General features: G+C 40.1%; 1 protein-coding gene across 14 annotated transcripts in view; it reads left to right on the top strand.

Moving 5' to 3' along the window:
- TIAM2 (TIAM Rac1 associated GEF 2) overlaps positions 1–16,817 on the top strand; it is a 170,621-nt gene that overhangs the window by 87,643 nt on the left and 66,161 nt on the right. For all 14 annotated transcript variants that reach the window (XM_050710027.1, XM_050710016.1, XM_050710020.1 and 11 more), the window contains 3 exons: positions 674–1,109; positions 6,077–6,249; positions 7,297–7,521. In XM_050710027.1, coding sequence (XP_050565984.1) covers positions 674–1,109; positions 6,077–6,249; positions 7,297–7,521 — 834 coding nt within the window. The remainder of the gene's footprint in view (positions 1–673; positions 1,110–6,076; positions 6,250–7,296; positions 7,522–16,817) is intronic.

The following is a 16,817-nucleotide window of genomic DNA, read 5'->3' as shown; positions in this document are numbered from 1 at the left end:
ACTGGATTCCTGCCAGTCAGCGAGCCTGTCCGTCTTTTTTTAAAATTGCATCTTGTGTTAGATTAGATTTTTGTCAGTTGGTCAGTGCTAACAGGCTTAAAATATTTTAAACTTTTGACCCTTTTTGTGTTGGTTGTGCACAGTTTGTATAACAGAGAGAAAGCAGAGGTAAAATCAGCCAAGTTGTGCTGAAGGTAAAGGTAGCTGCCTCGCATGAACAGTGTCAGCAAAGTATCGAAAACCCTGTAATAATAAAGCGACTTGCCGTGGCATTGTTCCCGCTTGGCAGACTCGTAAGTGGCAGTTTCATGTGGAGAAACGAGGAAAGCCTTGACGGCAGGTCTGCTGTTGCCTGGAGCCCGTCAGGTTTCAGGAAGCAGGAGCCCCAGTAGCTACCACTGAATTTGGAGGCTTCTTGCTGCCGTGCAACCTGGTCTGAGTTGCCAAGGCCGGTTGACTTAGCAGTGAGGCTTTAATGGGGGTCTGCTGAGTGAGCAGAGGTGGTGGCAGTGGCTGCCGAGGTAAATAAAGGCTGTGATGTAATGGTGAAGAGGTAGCATTTGAGGAAGGAATTGACTGTGGCTAAACACGCAACAAATGTAAATGCCAAATGAGGTGTGTCTTTACTTTGAGTTCTGGTGACTGATTGCTGGCAATTTCCTTTTATGCACAGGAGCCAAAATGTAAAGATGGGAGTGAATACTTTGACAGCAGAATGGACAACTTTAGCACAGACACTCTGGCACCATCACAGCTCTCTGCTTTGCTGTGGTCACCCGGCTCCAGCCACGTCCTGTCCCAGAGAAGCGAGTCTACCAATGCGGTCAGCAGCGATGCCCTGAGGCAGAACATTTATGAAAACTTCATGCGAGAGCTGGAGATGAGCAGGACAAACCTGGAGAACACTGAGACTTCCTCGGAAACGGAGGACTCCAGCAGCGAGTCCCTCAGCTCCTTGGAGCAGCTGGATTTGTTGTATGAGAAGGAGCAAGGAGTGGTGCGCAAGGCAGGGTGGCTGTTCTTCAAACCACTGGTAACCCTGCAGAAAGAGAAGAAGCTGGAGCTGGTCACACGGCGAAAATGGAAGCAGTACTGGGTAACGCTCAAAGGTAAATTGCTGTGTTGCTTCTCTGGCTTGGCAGCAGCAATTGTTTCCATTGGGTCTCTGCAGCTTTTCATGCATGACAGGTCCTATTAGCAGTTCCAGTAACTTTATGCTGTCTACCCTCGCGCTTGAAGTGGAGCGTGTGCCAAAGCAGCCTGCTAAGTAGAGGTGCTGCTCATGTGCTTTGTATTGCATGTGCAGCCTTGCATTTACTACCGTAGTGGGAATTGTTTCATCTGACTTCCCAGTTTCTGTACTCACACAGAATTAGTAGTTCAGAAGATGCTTTGGGATGTTTGGAGGTCAAAGACCAAACTGAACCAAAACTGTGAAAAATACGTAATGTGTAACTTAAATACATACGTAAGTGTCTCAAGGGAAGTCAAAATTCAAGGATCAGAAAGCCCCTGGTGCCTGATTCCCTGGCACAGGCACGCCATTTCCTTGTCTCTGCTATACAGTTTGCTTAAAGTTGGGGTAAATTACCATAAAAACAGTCAGTTTGTTGCCAGAGGATCAGGTGGCAACATAACGAAGAGGTCAGTGCCTCTGTGCTGAGGTATTTGCACAGAAAAGCATTGCCCTACAGAGGTCCCATTCTGGGCAGAAGCAGTAGGGGAAGGCCTGCGGTGCCCGAGGCTCAGCGTGGGGTGCTGGCTCCCGAGGCCACTCCAAGCACTCACCAGTTTCCCTTTTTGCCACAGATGGTCTTTCACATGGCCTGATCCCGACATTGCCAGGCACTTGTGCCTTTCAGCATGCCTGCCTTCCCATCTCCCCCATCTTCCCCTGCCGTGAAACAGCCCTGTGGGAAGGCAATCCACTTAACAGAGGCTGCTGCCAGTGGGCTGCTGTGTGATTACTGTGTTTAGCCCTGCGCCAGCAGCACACGTTGATGGCTCAGAGTAATAGAGCAGGTAGGTGTGCCACAAGAAGTGGATAGGTGTCAGGAAGTGTGAAAAGGAAAATAACATCTATTGTGGGGAGGAAGAGGAATTTAATGGCTGAGTTCATAAGTTTTTTTTTTCTCTCTCCCCCCCCGCCCTTTTTTTTTGAACTGCATCCAAAGGATTTGCCTTTCAGTAAATATAATGCGAAGTTAATAAGTAAGGAAATGATCAAACTTAATAATTTCCTAGCATATCTGGGACTGGAGGAGAGAAAATAACAACTTTCCCACAGGTTGCCCTTTTCAAAATTCTGCATGGGTGTAGACCTGAAGAAAAATGAACAGCAAACAGCAAGTGCTGAGAATGTTACCCTTGATAGTGCTGATTTAAAAGAAGCAAACTTGCAAGAATGTAGCAATTCTGCCTAATAATTCAGAGACCTGTTATCAAAGGATCAAAATGTAGGCAGTCTTAACACTTAAATCACTTATCCTGATCATCAGATAGCATGATTCATGCTTACAAGCAGTATATACAAAAGGAAAAGCAATATCTGAATGCCACCCTTTTATTGTATGTGTTTGTGTTATGGAGTGTGAATATGAGTTTGATCTGCCTCCTCTAAAATTCAAGTAGTTTCTTAACAATCCTGCCAAACGCCTAAACTGTAAGATATGTTGTATACTAGTAGTCCATACATTTTTGGGATAATGAAGCTATGGTGCTCTGAGAATGAAGTCTGGTGCTTTGTGTTCAGTTCTCTGATTTGAAATTGACTTGCTGGTGACCTTGAACAAATCACATCCCTTCTTGGTAGCTGAAAATACCCAACCATAAAAAGAAAATAATAAAATTATTTGTAAAAAGCTTTATTAGCTTCTAACATTATGAGAAATATTAAATATAATGCTTTCTGTGTAGTATGAGTGATATGGCATTAGCGGTGCAGAATATCCTCCTCTTTGCTGTTTTAAGTATACGTTCCTCATTTCCTTGATCTCATACCTTTATTGTCCTGTAGAGAGTTCTGATGCCAAAATAAACTCGCCTGTCTGGATATCAAGGCGTAGTTCTGTTTTTGTAATATGCTGTATCAAGATCAAGGCACTTGCTTTAGCTCTTCCTTTTACAGGATTTTGAGTAAGTCTGTATTTAATTTGTTCTGGAAATTTAAATAGCCAAGATATTTTAAAATACGACTTAAAATAGCCACATATGCAAATGGAGAACAGCATGTTTCTTTGCACTCTGGTGAGATGTGTTTAATTATAAATATGCAGAAGGCTTATAACCATCTGGTTACCTGCCAGACTTAAAAGCATACATGTCCTGAGGCCTTTGCTCCACTTTCAGGGCAATCAGGACCCGAGCTTGATTAGTAACCCTTTAACGTGAGGAACTCTCTTTCCCATCTGTCTTGTCCAATTAATTTATTTTAATGAGGGAAATTGCTTTCCAATTCCCCACTCGGTTCACATTTTGATCAAAATACTTGGACTATAATCAATCTTAGTGGGTCTGTCAGAGTTCATGAAACTACTTATTGCTAGGGATCACTTGGCTTGACCCAAAGATACATCTGGGGTGCCATACACCTAAACACACGTGCATGCTCTTCATCTATTATGTATTTATTTGTTTGTTTTTGTACATGTAAACTATCAGGATAAAAAGCAACATATCTTTAGGTACCTTCCTGATAAAACATAGGGGAAATATGGAAGTTTTAAATAGAACTTAATTTGTATTTTTCTAAAATGCAGAAGTGGAAGTGGTTGTACAGTGTTGCTGCCGAAGAGTGCAGGAGACTTGGATTTACTGGTTTTGCTTGCACTATTATGTTGAAATGATTACAGAAGTCGTACATCTGATATGCAGTGGAACAAACCATATCCTTCTTTTCCTACTGCAGAGATCTCCAACTGTCTCTGTACCATAAAGGAGAACAAGTGAGGATGGGTAAGGAGAAAGGATAGGACCAACTCTATAGGATCTACTCTTATTCTAAATATTCTGCCAGGCAATCTACAGTAGGACAGCAATAGGAAAAGGTGCACTTAAATAATGCACAGGCAGTTGGATTTATTTGATGCCTTCCCTTGAAAACTTTTCAGTTGTCAACCAGTTTGGTCAGTAACCTCTTATATTTCCTTTTTTTCTTGTAAGTGCTTTACACTCTCTGGTGATGGTGAATGCAAAGAGATTCACCTGACTGACTTTCTCTTTTCATACGCTGTAGATTTGGGCCATGAGAGGAAGAGTGGTCTCCAACTCATAACACAGCAAATTTGCTCCACAAACTCTAGCCAGCCCATTGTTCCCCTTAATCAGACAGAAGAATCCAAAAAATCCTCTTGATTTTGGTTCTGATTTCAGATCTAACTTTTGAGTAATCTCCACCTCAAAATTTCATGAATTTGGATGATGCATTTGAGACTTTTAACACAGTGTTAAGTGTAAATGCTAGAGAATTGGTAGAATTAAGGCTGATGTCTGCTTTTACCTAACAATTTTAAATGTGTGTATAAAAGGAGCATTTGTATTTTGCAGGTTTTGCAACATTCCCTTCGTACACACTGCCTAGGTGTATTTGTTTAAGTTTTGATGCTGCCTTGTGTTGTGCTGCTTCTTCGATTTGAAGGAAAAACAACAACAAGAAAAGGCAGATTAGAGAAATATCAATGGTGTAGCCCTAGCAAACTCAATCCTTGTATTGGCTGAGTTTCAAGTCTTCTACTGAATATGTATAGGGGTTACAACAGTAATGTATTCATGCATTTCTGGTCCCTAAGGGACCATTGTGATCATTTAGTCTGACTCACTGTGTAATGTGGCTGTAGGTCTTCCCTAAGTTAATTCCTGAATGAATTCAAGCATATCTTTTGGAGAAGAATGTCATTGCTGGAGAGTCTACCACCAGCCTCAGATTTTTCCTAAATGCTTAGGTTATCATCAGTTTTCAAATTGTATTTATAACGTCTACTCTTATTTCTTCCAGGTTAAACATCCAGCCACAGTATAGTATTAATCAGTCTTCCAAATTAAAATAATAATAATAATAATAATAATAATAATAAAATAAAATCAAACCCTCTATTTTTCAGCTGCTGTTTCCCAGGTATGAAAGTGAGGTATATTTACATCTTTTCTCTAGATGCACAAATGGGCTATGAAATTCTTCAGAAATACAAGATAATTTTAAACTAGATTATTTTAGTACATGCTTCAGACTATGACTTCCATCAGCAGGTAAATCAGCACATCTCAGACGACAGTAGGTTGCAACATGAGGCAGGAATGAATGGCTGGCAAGGGATGTAGGAGAAACAGGCCCCTGTTAAGCCAGCTTCATTGCCAAACGCAATGTCATCGTACTTCTGGGAACTGGGATCAAGGCTGCTCTGCTGTCCTCCAGAAGTTGTTCCCCTTGTTGCGTCTGTGATTGTTGTCGTCAAGGATGAAATTTGCTTTGTGGATGCAACTCTCCTGTCTTATATATTATACCATCAATGAGACTGAACATGATCAAACTCAACCCTTTTAAACTGTTTTAAATTATCCATAGTCTAAATCCCCAGTTTGCAGGTAGATCAAAGGAAGCCCAGTTTAAATCTGAGAAGTTTATTCACTTAGCATGTTTTTGGAAGACAGATGTTTCTACAAACAAAGATTTCTTCAACAACTGTTGAGAGAGAGTTGGTTCCCTTAAATAATAACGGAACACAAAAGCTGATTTAACTAAGCAGGAATTTTTCTACATGCTTAAATATTTTAATAGCCTGAGTTTACTGAGCTATCCTGGTGTTGTTTTTTTTGTTGTTGTTGTTTTGTTTTTTTTTTTAGTCCTGCATATTTGTTGCATCTCTGTTAGATTTCTGTTCCAACTTTTCATTGGCAAATTCAACATTAACTTCTGTTTCCCAGTTTAGAGGATCCTCCTTATTCTTCTAGCTCAAAAGAGGGTAACAAACATTCCAAGTCATTGGGAATTTTAATTCACAGAAACATTAATATAAGAGAACTTGAATGGGACATCCAACTTATTTTCTCTTTACATTTTTTGTCCCTCTGAACTACAAAGGTTGTACTCTGCTGTTCTATGAGACCTACGGAAGGAATTCGATGGAGCAGAGCAATTTGCCTCGATATGCCCTGTTTGCAGAAGACAGTATAGTACAGTCTGTTCCAGAGCATCCCAAGAAAGAAAATGTGTTCTGTCTCAGCAATTCTTTTGGAGATGTCTACCTATTTCAGGTAACAGTATGCATACCTGATTTTGTGATTGTTTCCGTTTTAGGATGTGTTTGTGAGTATGCACATGTATGTGTGTGTCTATGTATATGCATACGTACACACACATCATGTCTGTACCAGTGACTTAAAATGAATAGTATAGTTACACTATTACAGCATACTCTTATAATATTGATTAAAGTGTATGATACGACTTCAGGTATATGGTATTACACCAGTTGGCTCAGACAATTACTGTTCAGAAATAGAGAGAACAGAGATCCCAAATAAGCAAGACACTTCTGGTCCCTACTTGTTACAAGCTTCCAGAAAATCAGCTGTGTTATCAAATGTTTTCATGTTTATCAGCATTCTGCCTTTACAGAATGATGGACTCAACCCTAAATCTGCTGGCCTCAGAGAGTTTGAGTGTGACATTCAAAAAGAAGGTTAAAAATAGTCTAAAGATCTTGGCTGCTTAACTGCAGCACTGGAAATGTTAATAAAGAACAGTATTATGTGGAACCGCCTGCATAAAAACATGTTGATTCATAGGCACACTTGTAAATATCTCTGGAGACACTTTGTGCAGATGTATTCTCTTTGCCTTGCTGTGCTGTGTTCCACTAATTTGGCATTTTTAAAGTAAGCAAACACCTCTGCTCAGACCTTACTTTTAAAATCATCCCTGTTGCTATGTTACCTCCACAAGAGGAGGTTTATCTTTGAAATGTGTTGGCTTTCACCTTAATTAATTGGAGGGATAAAGGATGCAAGTCACATCTTGTCCACAGCTCGTGGGTTCTGTTGCACTCCCACCAGAGCCCTCAGACCTTGAAGGTCTAAGAAGCAGAAGCTGAAGGTTGGGGACAAGTCATGACAGTGCAGAAAAAACTCACAGTTCCTTTATTTTGCATAGTTTTAAAGGTAAAACCTTACTTGAGAAGTTTTATGATAAAGTGCCTGAGATCTCAGGGAACCCGTCAAGCAATTCACGTCCTAGAGTTGCAGATTCATTTTGATTTTCTCTTGTCTGGTTGTAATATTGCACCTCTGGTTTGTTCACAGGCGACAAGCCAGACAGATCTGGAAAACTGGGTTACTGCCATACATTCAGCCTGTGCTTCCCTGTTTGCGAAGAAGCTTGGGAAAGAGGACACCATTCGGCTGCTGAAAAATCAGACCAAGAGTCTCTTCCAGAAGATTGACATGGACAGTAAGATGAAAAAGATGGCAGAGTTGCAGCTCTCAATTGTTAGCGATCCGAAAAACAGGAAGGCCATAGAGAATCAGGTACTGGAAACAGTGTGGTTTGTTTCTACTACAGACTATTATTGCAGTAGCACATTTATCGCCATTTCTTGCTTTGGCCTCCTACTATTGATGCTTTCTAGGCCTGAGAGCAATTGTCTTGGGCATAGCTGGCATGGCATGGTAGTCATAACTGTTGCCAGGTTTCTACAGCAATCCAGAGCAGCTCGTGAAGTAGGCCAGCACTCAAAGCTGAGGATCAGACCGGTCTGTTTTATGAACACAAAGCTATTTCTTTTCACTTCTGGAAAAATGTAATTCATTTTAACGACTCTGTTTTATGATATCCTTAGCTATTAATAATATCTAGATGTTACACAGCATACCACAGAATATGTAGTATCTTCAATGAAAAATTGAAGGTAAAGATTTTAGTGTAGGTACATAGCAATACCTTTTGGCACCTTAAGATAGGATGTGAAGTATACTTTATCCAAATGGAATTGGAAGAAGGGCTAAGGCAGGCAAAACAACGTGCTTCCATTGAAATTTAGCCATGACTAAAAGGTCAGGGATCCTCTAGGCTTCTTAAATAGCCCCCTAGGTGTCTAAATGAGAACAAGAAGTCAAGACCAGAGCTTTCCATCTTGGGGGAGAAAAGCACCTCCGTAAGTACCACTGGCAGTCTCTGGAACATTATTCCAGTATCAATTCAAAGGAAAGGGGCAGAGAGTTAGTCACTAACAGCACTTCTTGTAACACTCTCTGGTTGTGTACTGGGAATTGTTTGTCTCAGCATAAGCCCAGGTCCATTGGTGCTTAGCTTGGGAGAGCTAACGCCTTACAGCCAAAATCTTCACCCGTGGCTGTAACAGACAAAAATGTTTGCATCCAAACTTGTATCCAGGCTAATTTTGTTTCACTGCAGCAGCAATTGAGCTGAATCATCAGGTGCCTCCCCCTGTAAATAGCTTTTGGATGCCTAATGTGTTATTCTGATCACAGTTTTGTATGATGGTGTTAGGAATACATGAATCTTGACTAAAGCAGCAGCTTAGTGCTGAGGAAGATTCACCATTAAGGTTTGTTTCTAAAATGAAAACTGGAGCCCCTCCTTCCCCCTTGAAATTTAGTTTTCTTGGTCTGTGTGTGTCTTGGGATTCCAGCCAAGCCCTGCTTAAGATCAGGCAGATTGATGAACAGCTAGAACTGTTCTTCAGTTAAAACAGTTACGTTATTGTCTGTGCAGTGGTGCATAAGACATGAAGCCTTACTCTGCTCTCAGTTCCAGCAAGCGAACCAGGAATCCCTCCAGTGATACCTTATGGAAGTACATCTTGAGATTTTGACATCTTGTCCATGCCCACAGATTTGCAGGCGGCAACTGGCACACGATGCTTCAATTATGCATGCTCAGTGTCCGGGCAAAGGCTTTGCTGCCCAGGGCCTCTTATGTATACTAAGCTTCTCTAGTAGTTCAGCCTAACAGGTTTGTGGATTGAAGTTGCTGTATCTTTGATTTTATTAAGCCTTTAACAAAAGACATCTGATAATTTTGTTCATTTGAGAGCTCTGCCTTCTCAGTCAGAGTAGCTATTCCTCTAGCATTACTTCAAGCTGCACATTAAGGCCTCTTGGGTAGCAACCAGAGTTTATTTCCTTTGATTCCATACAGCATAATTATGTTACTCTGGTTGGTGGAACACTTACTTTCATGAAGTTGATGCTTGTATTATTTACAATTCCTATTCTACTGGTATGAACTTAACCAAGGGCAGACTGACTGATACTGACTATCAAGCTCTTTGTAGAACACTTCAGTCTGAAGCTATATGAGCAGAGTTCAGAAGGTATGCAGGTGTGTGTAGGGATTTGTGGCGTTCATAAGAGTTCATAAGCTCTTACAGTGCTCAGATGTTCATAATTTCCATGTCACTTTATTTTATGGTCCAGAGCCCAGTGACTTGAATGGAGGATGAACTAGGCATCCTTTTATTGCAGTAGGTTTTGAGACCTATAAGTATATACAGATTTCTAGAGATGCTCTAGTGGTTAATATGGCCCATCATATGTGACGCACTGAAAAAAAATCCTTATGTATAGCAGCTTAATTTGCCCACCCACTACGTACTGATGCTAGTAGTTTATTTAGAGTCAGCTGAACAGTATTAATGGTGGTCAGTGTCTTAATTTCTGCTAATTAGATGTTCTGTCCTTGAACAACTGCCATTGTTTTCCAGCTCAGTCCCTGGAAGAAGTTGACTGCATTCTGCTATAACTGCAATCCATCACTAGGGCTGCAGAAGATTTATTCCTGCTAATCTTCTGTCTGTTAATTTCTCAAAACATTGAATGGGGGCAAAACAGTGAGACAAAGAGTGAGATGGATTGCTTGCAAGCATCCACTCGTTAGCAAACAATAAATTCATAATGAGCATTTTGTCCATTCTTGAAGCCTTTGATCTCTTTAAAATCTCTCCTTACAACTGCTGAAGGTTTGTTGGCAAAGTCACTTTAGAGAAAAGTCAGTAGATAACTTGGTTTCCTAATCTTTTGATTTAGTGTCTCAGGGATGGGTTTCTGAAAACAAACAACAAAAAAATCTTGATATAATTAGTAAGTAAGTAATATACTTACTAAGCTAACAGTTTTGAAAAAGCATTATTCCTGAGGGAGAAGTTTGCATATATGTAGCGCAGCCCAGTTGTTTAGAACTGTGGTTGTTTAGTTGTCTTTTGTCCACTTTTAGAAGCAAAAGGAATATAAATTCTTGGGTTTGTTTCCTCTAAGTTTGGTGGTGTTTTCAATCATGTAGGAGTTATGACTGAGGTATATTGTATACATCCTGTTCAAGATAACTTCACTAGTGATATGTTTTGGGAAGTCAGAGGAAATACTATGATTGATATGACTTCAGAGGGACCATGGTGGTTTTTGTGTAAAAAGATGAGGCACAATATTAATTTATTTTCTCTGGGGAATTATATGAGAAGTTGTGATTTCTAAATCCTTTCTCTCTTTCCTTCCTCTTCCTCAGAAAAACAACCACACAACCTCAAGTTTCTATTTTCTTTCACATCTGTATTGATTTAAAACCAGTACTTCTCTGCTGAAGACTTAGTAATTCACAAGGCTCTACAAGTATGCAAAACCTTTTCTTGTTTCAGTTACCGTCACCTGAAAGGCAGTTGCAGTAAGGAAATGTGGACTTCTAAAATTGCTCTATGTGCTTACATGTACACACATGTTTTTTTTGTTTGGTGTCCAGCAAGTGGGTGGATTTGCAGGCTGGCATTTGATAAAGCTAATGCTACAAAAAGGAAGTCCAAACAAAATTTAGAATGAAAAGGTTTATTCTCTAGAAAAATGAATGTTTTATAAACTTGATGCTATCAAACCGGGTTGAGAAATGTCTTCAGCCTTGCAGCCTAGACCAGGAATTCTTTCTGTCCAGATTTACAGTTCAGTATAATAATAGATTTAAGAGCAGTGTACAAGAAAGTGGCAGCCATTTGTATAGCTATCAGTATTGTTGAGCAGTTTAGTAGAGATCAATGAGAGCAGTGTACATACAGCAACTACTCCCAGTAGGCCACTGGCCACATGGCTGGAAATCCCAAGTCTGCCCTTACGACCCATGGCCATGTACGTTTATATTACTATATGCAATAAATATGTTGGTGGTGATGTTGTTCCCCAGGGTATGACTTCTCTCCCAAACAAGGAGAATAAGACAAAAGGTAGCAAGTTGGAAAATCCCATGGCACTGAGAATGATTTCAAAGCCCATGGAGTCCATCTTTAAAAAAATGTTAGCTTTCCTAGCTGTTTAACCTGGTAGACAAATCACAGTGTTTGCTGTGAATATGGAGCCCTGTCTAACTGCCATTGAAGTTCGCGAAAGGGATTATTAGCATTTATTCAGAGCTTTTTTAACAAAATAGTACACATTAAGTCAAAAGCAGGGCTGTCTGTGCCTGTAGAACTGTTTTTAATGGGATGGAAAATCAGCCTCACAGTGAGGGCACTGCAGCTCTGGGTGTATTTCTTTATGTACTTGGTACATAAGCCTATTCTATTGTCTCGTTTTAGTACAATAATATGAATAATGGTTGCTTGAAAGCATTCTGGGCTTTTCTCTTCAAATTTTAATATATTGGTATAATCATGTTTTCCAAGCTATTCGGAGTTTTCTGATGTGATTCATATTTTCTGTGTGCATGATACTTAACTTACTTATCAGATGGGTTATGAACAGAGGTATTTACTTGCAGGCACTGAAATGATGAGGCATTAATGAGAAGAACAGGCATATGGTTGGAGATGATTTTTATGGAAGTTTTTGTATGTGTCCTGCAACCAAAAGTAGTTTATCTGTTACTATAAAAAGCAAAATAAAGAGATCTGCAAGGTGATGTTCTGTTTTCTCTGGATAGCCATTAGATCCATTGGTACCTTTCTTCTTTTCCCTGTGGTGGTTTTTGGCCTTTTACACAGGACATGACCCCATTACATTTTGTTTAAAATGTGCCTATTTCTCTTTACTCTCACTAATAAGCACAGGAAGACGACTGGAATAGTTTCAGGAATTTTAGTCTACAGGCTTCCCTCAGAAGACCAAGTTGCATGTCTTCATTTTCTACAAAACATCTTATGAAATATTGTCCAACATTAGGTGAAAACTCACAATAACAACTCAAAGAGAATCTTTTCAGGGAACTTTACTAGCACTTGCAAGTTTTGCCACATACAGATTCAAATTTAATTGCAATATATAGTTAGTTTTCTTTTTTTCATACCCTCCTAAACTGAAAAACATGATCTAAGCTTGTTATAACACATCTTCAGTTTGGGTGGTCTTTGAACTGGCTAGAGCAGAGCTCTGCTTTCTGAGAGATCCAGTTCTTTTCGGGTGTTACACTTCAGTGTGGGATGGTTCCTCTCTACATTATTAGTAAAATCCTTCTCTTTTGGTAGTAGCCTGTCACTAAGGAATGAAGTGAATAGGCAGCCAGGAAAGTTAAGGAAGATCATCTCCTTTCTCCTCACTATTGTACTTACTGCTTGGCAGATGACTGAATTTCCATCTTTGTTTCAGGAAGGTTTGTATAATGAATAAACTATTACCGAATGCAGAATTGCATAGCAGTGGCTTGTAGGATGAAGCTGGTGCAGGAGTGTGTGCAGGAAGATCTCGTCTTCTGTTTTTTGGGGAGGGGCAGCTGGATAATAACAATCAGTGGCTTTCTGAATTACATCCCTGGCTATAGACATGCATGTAGTACTGCCACAGTCAGATTATTGACAAGAATATAAATTAGGTAGATGCAGGTGAACTTTTGTGCTAACAGTGGTATTGGGAATAGGTTTTCTTCTCTCCATTTTGGTTAGAAATCATGACGATTCTGTCCATCCAAAACAATCAGGAAGATGACATTTAAACAACCAACCAAAACAACAAAAAACAAAACAAAACATAAAACTATCGTCATGTTATTGCAAGAAATTTTAACTGTTTCTTAAGTCAGTAGGCAGAATGAAAAATAAAGGGTCTCGCCAAACGCACATCATTGTTGTTTCGCTGTATTATGTTCTATTTTTATTTCTTTGAGCTTAAAGTAATAACAGTATCTCTGTAGTATCCTTTAAAGTAATGGAATTTCTGGGAGAGTGATATTTTTGCTTCTCTGAGTTCTCTTTAGGAAGTAATGACAATAAAACTCTTTTCCCTGTCCCCAGATGCTGAGTGACTCATTTGTCCAGATGGGTGCAATATGAATTGTGTCTGAGAACTGGGGACTGGAATGCAAAGAGTTTGGTGTTGTTTGTAATGTGGTTAAAAAGCTGTTCATATAAAACAGCAGCAGAAGTTTCTTTTAAATCCACAGAGTTCCCTACATCAGCTCGCAGAGACACTTTCAATCTGGACAGAAGATGCTGTGTAGGGGAAAAATCTGCATTTCTTGTTTCTATAGATAGTGAATTATGTCAGTGAGGAGCTCATGTTTCTGTACAGTGTAAGAACTGCTGCTAAATCAAATCAGTTTTAAAGGCTTACACACTGAGAGAACACCCTCCTTCCTCTGTGTCTTTTGTTTTATGCTACCTTAAATAAATGCAAAGTGGAGAACTGGTTTTGTTGTCAGGTGAGCTGTCCAGGAGGCAACTTCCTTCCTTCCTCCCATTCCTTGAAGTATTCCTATATGAGTTGATATGGTGTCATTTCTGGCACGACTTTTGGCTATTCATATTCTGGTTTGGGTTTTATTACATTGGGCTCTCTTTGTGGATTTGAAAGAGAAAGAGTCCTTCCCCGTTCCCGAAGGATGCTGTTTGCACTGTAGGATAGGATGGGCGAGGAGCCCGAAACTGTTAGATAGGAACTGTTCTTCCCTGTCCACTTTTTATAATCTCCTAAGCAGTACTTGATGGATCCCTGCGTCATGTGCTGGAACCCCCTGGCCTGAGCTCCCTTTTCTGAACGTATCCCTTTGGCTTTCCCAAGCTCCCAATTTAGAGTTTACATGGAGCAAACCTGGCAGAGTTATTAAATGAACAGAAACCCCCTTTAGCTCACCTGTTTGCATGATTTAAAATGTAATTAATTTACAATTGTTTCACTAGCCTGGAGGAGAATTTACTGTTTATGATCTGAAAAAGATCATTACTGCTAAAGGACTGCCAAAATTAAGTTAACCCTTAAGATCTCCTGCCTGGTCTAAATCTCTGTTGTCAACATTAGCCCTATCACTTAGCGATCCCCACATAATTACTGTCTTGTCCCTGCACCAGGCTTCTTTGCCTTAGTTTCTCCTGATGGCCCAAACTAAATCATCCATGGCCCTAACTCTTTGGGCTTCCCACATTTTACTACTTTCTACCCTTCTGCCATAGTCTCCTTTTTCTCTCTACTTTACAGGGATCCTATTAGCCTTGAGAGATTTATTTGGGTGGCCCCTCCTTGTCTTTCTCAAGTGCTCTCTCATGCTGCCACTAAACCCAGACATCCTTGCAACAAAACTTACCTGTTCTGAGGATGCCATCTTGCCACTTGCTTCACCTCCTTTAATGCTTTTCCTAGAAGTCTCTACAGAGTTTTTTCAACTGTGATTGAAACTGGGATAGAGAGAGAAGGGTTTTGGATGCCCTGGATGCTCAAGCCTGCAGTGCAGGCAAGCAGTAATAACTGAGCAGGTCACACCGGGTGCGGTTTCATGTATGCTTGTTTGTTTTGGCGCGCCTCACTTCAGGCCATTATCTCTTATCTCTTTGCGGACTCACTTCGTACTGCTGTTAGCCTCTGTCACCCATTCCCACTCTCACTTCTGTCTGCTGCATCCACTTTTTCCCATTTGCTTTAGAAGAGATTTCAAAAGGTCTGTCTTGTCTGTGCACAATGAAGCTAAGTCCTTGAGCCGTCTTTCGGGCAGTCCTCCCACGTGGGTCAGAGATTTTCCTGACACAATAGCAGAATGAGGATTGCAGCATCTAATCTGCAGGCTGTAAATTAACTTCATGGACCAGGTCATACTGCACTTTGAAGTTGTTGCTTTTTTATTTGTGAGCTTCCCCCATTTAGTTTTCAAGAATATAAATCTTTAGGAAGAATTATCATAGTTTAAAAGGTTTAGACAAATAGCAGCTGGTATTGGTTCGTGGTCTCCAATTGGTTCCAGACGTCCCTGGTTTTGATAAGACTGCAAGACAATCCCAGAAATTCCCTGCCTACAGCTTTTGCTAATGCCATTAAATGTAGCATCGTGATTACCGATGCTTTTGGAGCTGATTAACTAGCATCCTGCATGACTGATAAACACTGTAATTTAATTATTTCTTCTGAATGTCCTTATGTTGTACCTCACTCCCCCTTCTTAGATTGTCTTTATTTGAATGTACAACTGAGTAGAAATGTGTAATCAGGATCTTGAAGAAAGCCTCAGAAACACAAGAATGCCTGTGTTCAACTCGTGTTCAGTGGGAACAGGATGCTCCACTCCAGCAGCGCCCAGAACAAACCTTGCTCTGTTCCTGAGGTGTTCAAAATTGGCTTGGCTCTGTACCCGTGGAGATGTCATCCCAAAGGGAAAGACTTCACCTGAGCTTGTAGCTTTTGGCTTTGTGAAAAGCTGGCAACCATGTTCTCATTCTAGCTGGGTGTTAACATGGTGAAAGAGCTAGGCACAAAGCCTCTTTCTGGAATCATCCCACATGTAACGTACTAGCAAGCAGAAAAATACTAGCTGAAGAGTGTCTGAGAGAAAAAAAAAAAAAAAAAAAGCAAAGTAAAGGACAGTGATCAAATAAATCCAAGAAAAAGTGATTGTTCTTTCTGGAACACAAGGGATGCACATTTTGAATGTCTGTAGTGAGAGATTAGAGGAGGCATCTTCATTGTGTGCATATCTCTGTCCTTTTTTCTGTGAATTTTTGTGAGTTGCTCTCGTTACAAGCTTTTGTAAATTCAATATTTTGCTTTTAACAATGCTTTCTTGAAAGATTTTTTTTTGTTAGTGTACAGTAACTAGTAATTTCATATTTGCAGATGTATCCTCCCAGCCAAATAAGATCACTTCTTGCTTCTACAGGTTTAGCTAGCTATAACTGATGCTGTAGTCTGTGAGGTCATGTGTAAGGAAGCCAGAATAGGTAACGTCCCTATCAGTTGTAGTACATGCCTTTAGCACCATTTTGTTAAAAGGGCAGTTCTTGCCCTTTCATTGCTCACTTCATCATTGTGGAAAGTAAGAGGCAAGACACTTGTGTAATTTGTGGTATTTGTCAGCATTATAAGGAAACTGAACTGATTTTGCTTCTAGACGAGCCTGTAGGTCATATAGTTCACCTGATATTTTTATGGTTTTTATCAGTTTGTTTTCTAAGTCATAAAGCTGCTTGTCCTTGATTAATCTAAACTTAAGGTGATAATGTCCTGTACTCCCAGGGACAGGCAAGGCGTGTCGGTGAAAGGTATGAAGGCAATGGATGTTAGAAAAAGCGATAAACTTCCTCCACAACCCTAAACCACCTGTTTAACAACAAGCTTACAGTGATCTGAGCTGACATGTGAAGGAGAGCATTGTCAGGGAATTTTAACAATCTTCAGCTAATGAACATGAACTTAATGTACATTAACCTAATGTACATGCCTATTCTGCCTTTTCATGTGTGAATGTCTACTATATTAAACACAGCTGTGTTCTTACTGGTACTATTTATCAATCTTATTCTATGTTGTACACTGCGCTGCAGATTTTAGCTGCAGCTACCAATTTGTAAGCTGGGGAAATCAAAAGCAAAATCTGACTTCAGTGCAGTGTTTATGTGTTTGTGTAGGTGAGT

Source organism: Cygnus atratus, chromosome 3, assembly GCF_013377495.2.
Source record: "Cygnus atratus isolate AKBS03 ecotype Queensland, Australia chromosome 3, CAtr_DNAZoo_HiC_assembly, whole genome shotgun sequence".
Lineage (NCBI taxonomy): Eukaryota > Metazoa > Chordata > Aves > Anseriformes > Anatidae > Cygnus > Cygnus atratus.
The sequence above is the reverse complement of the archived record's forward strand: the minus strand, read 5'-3'. Positions and strand labels throughout refer to the sequence as shown.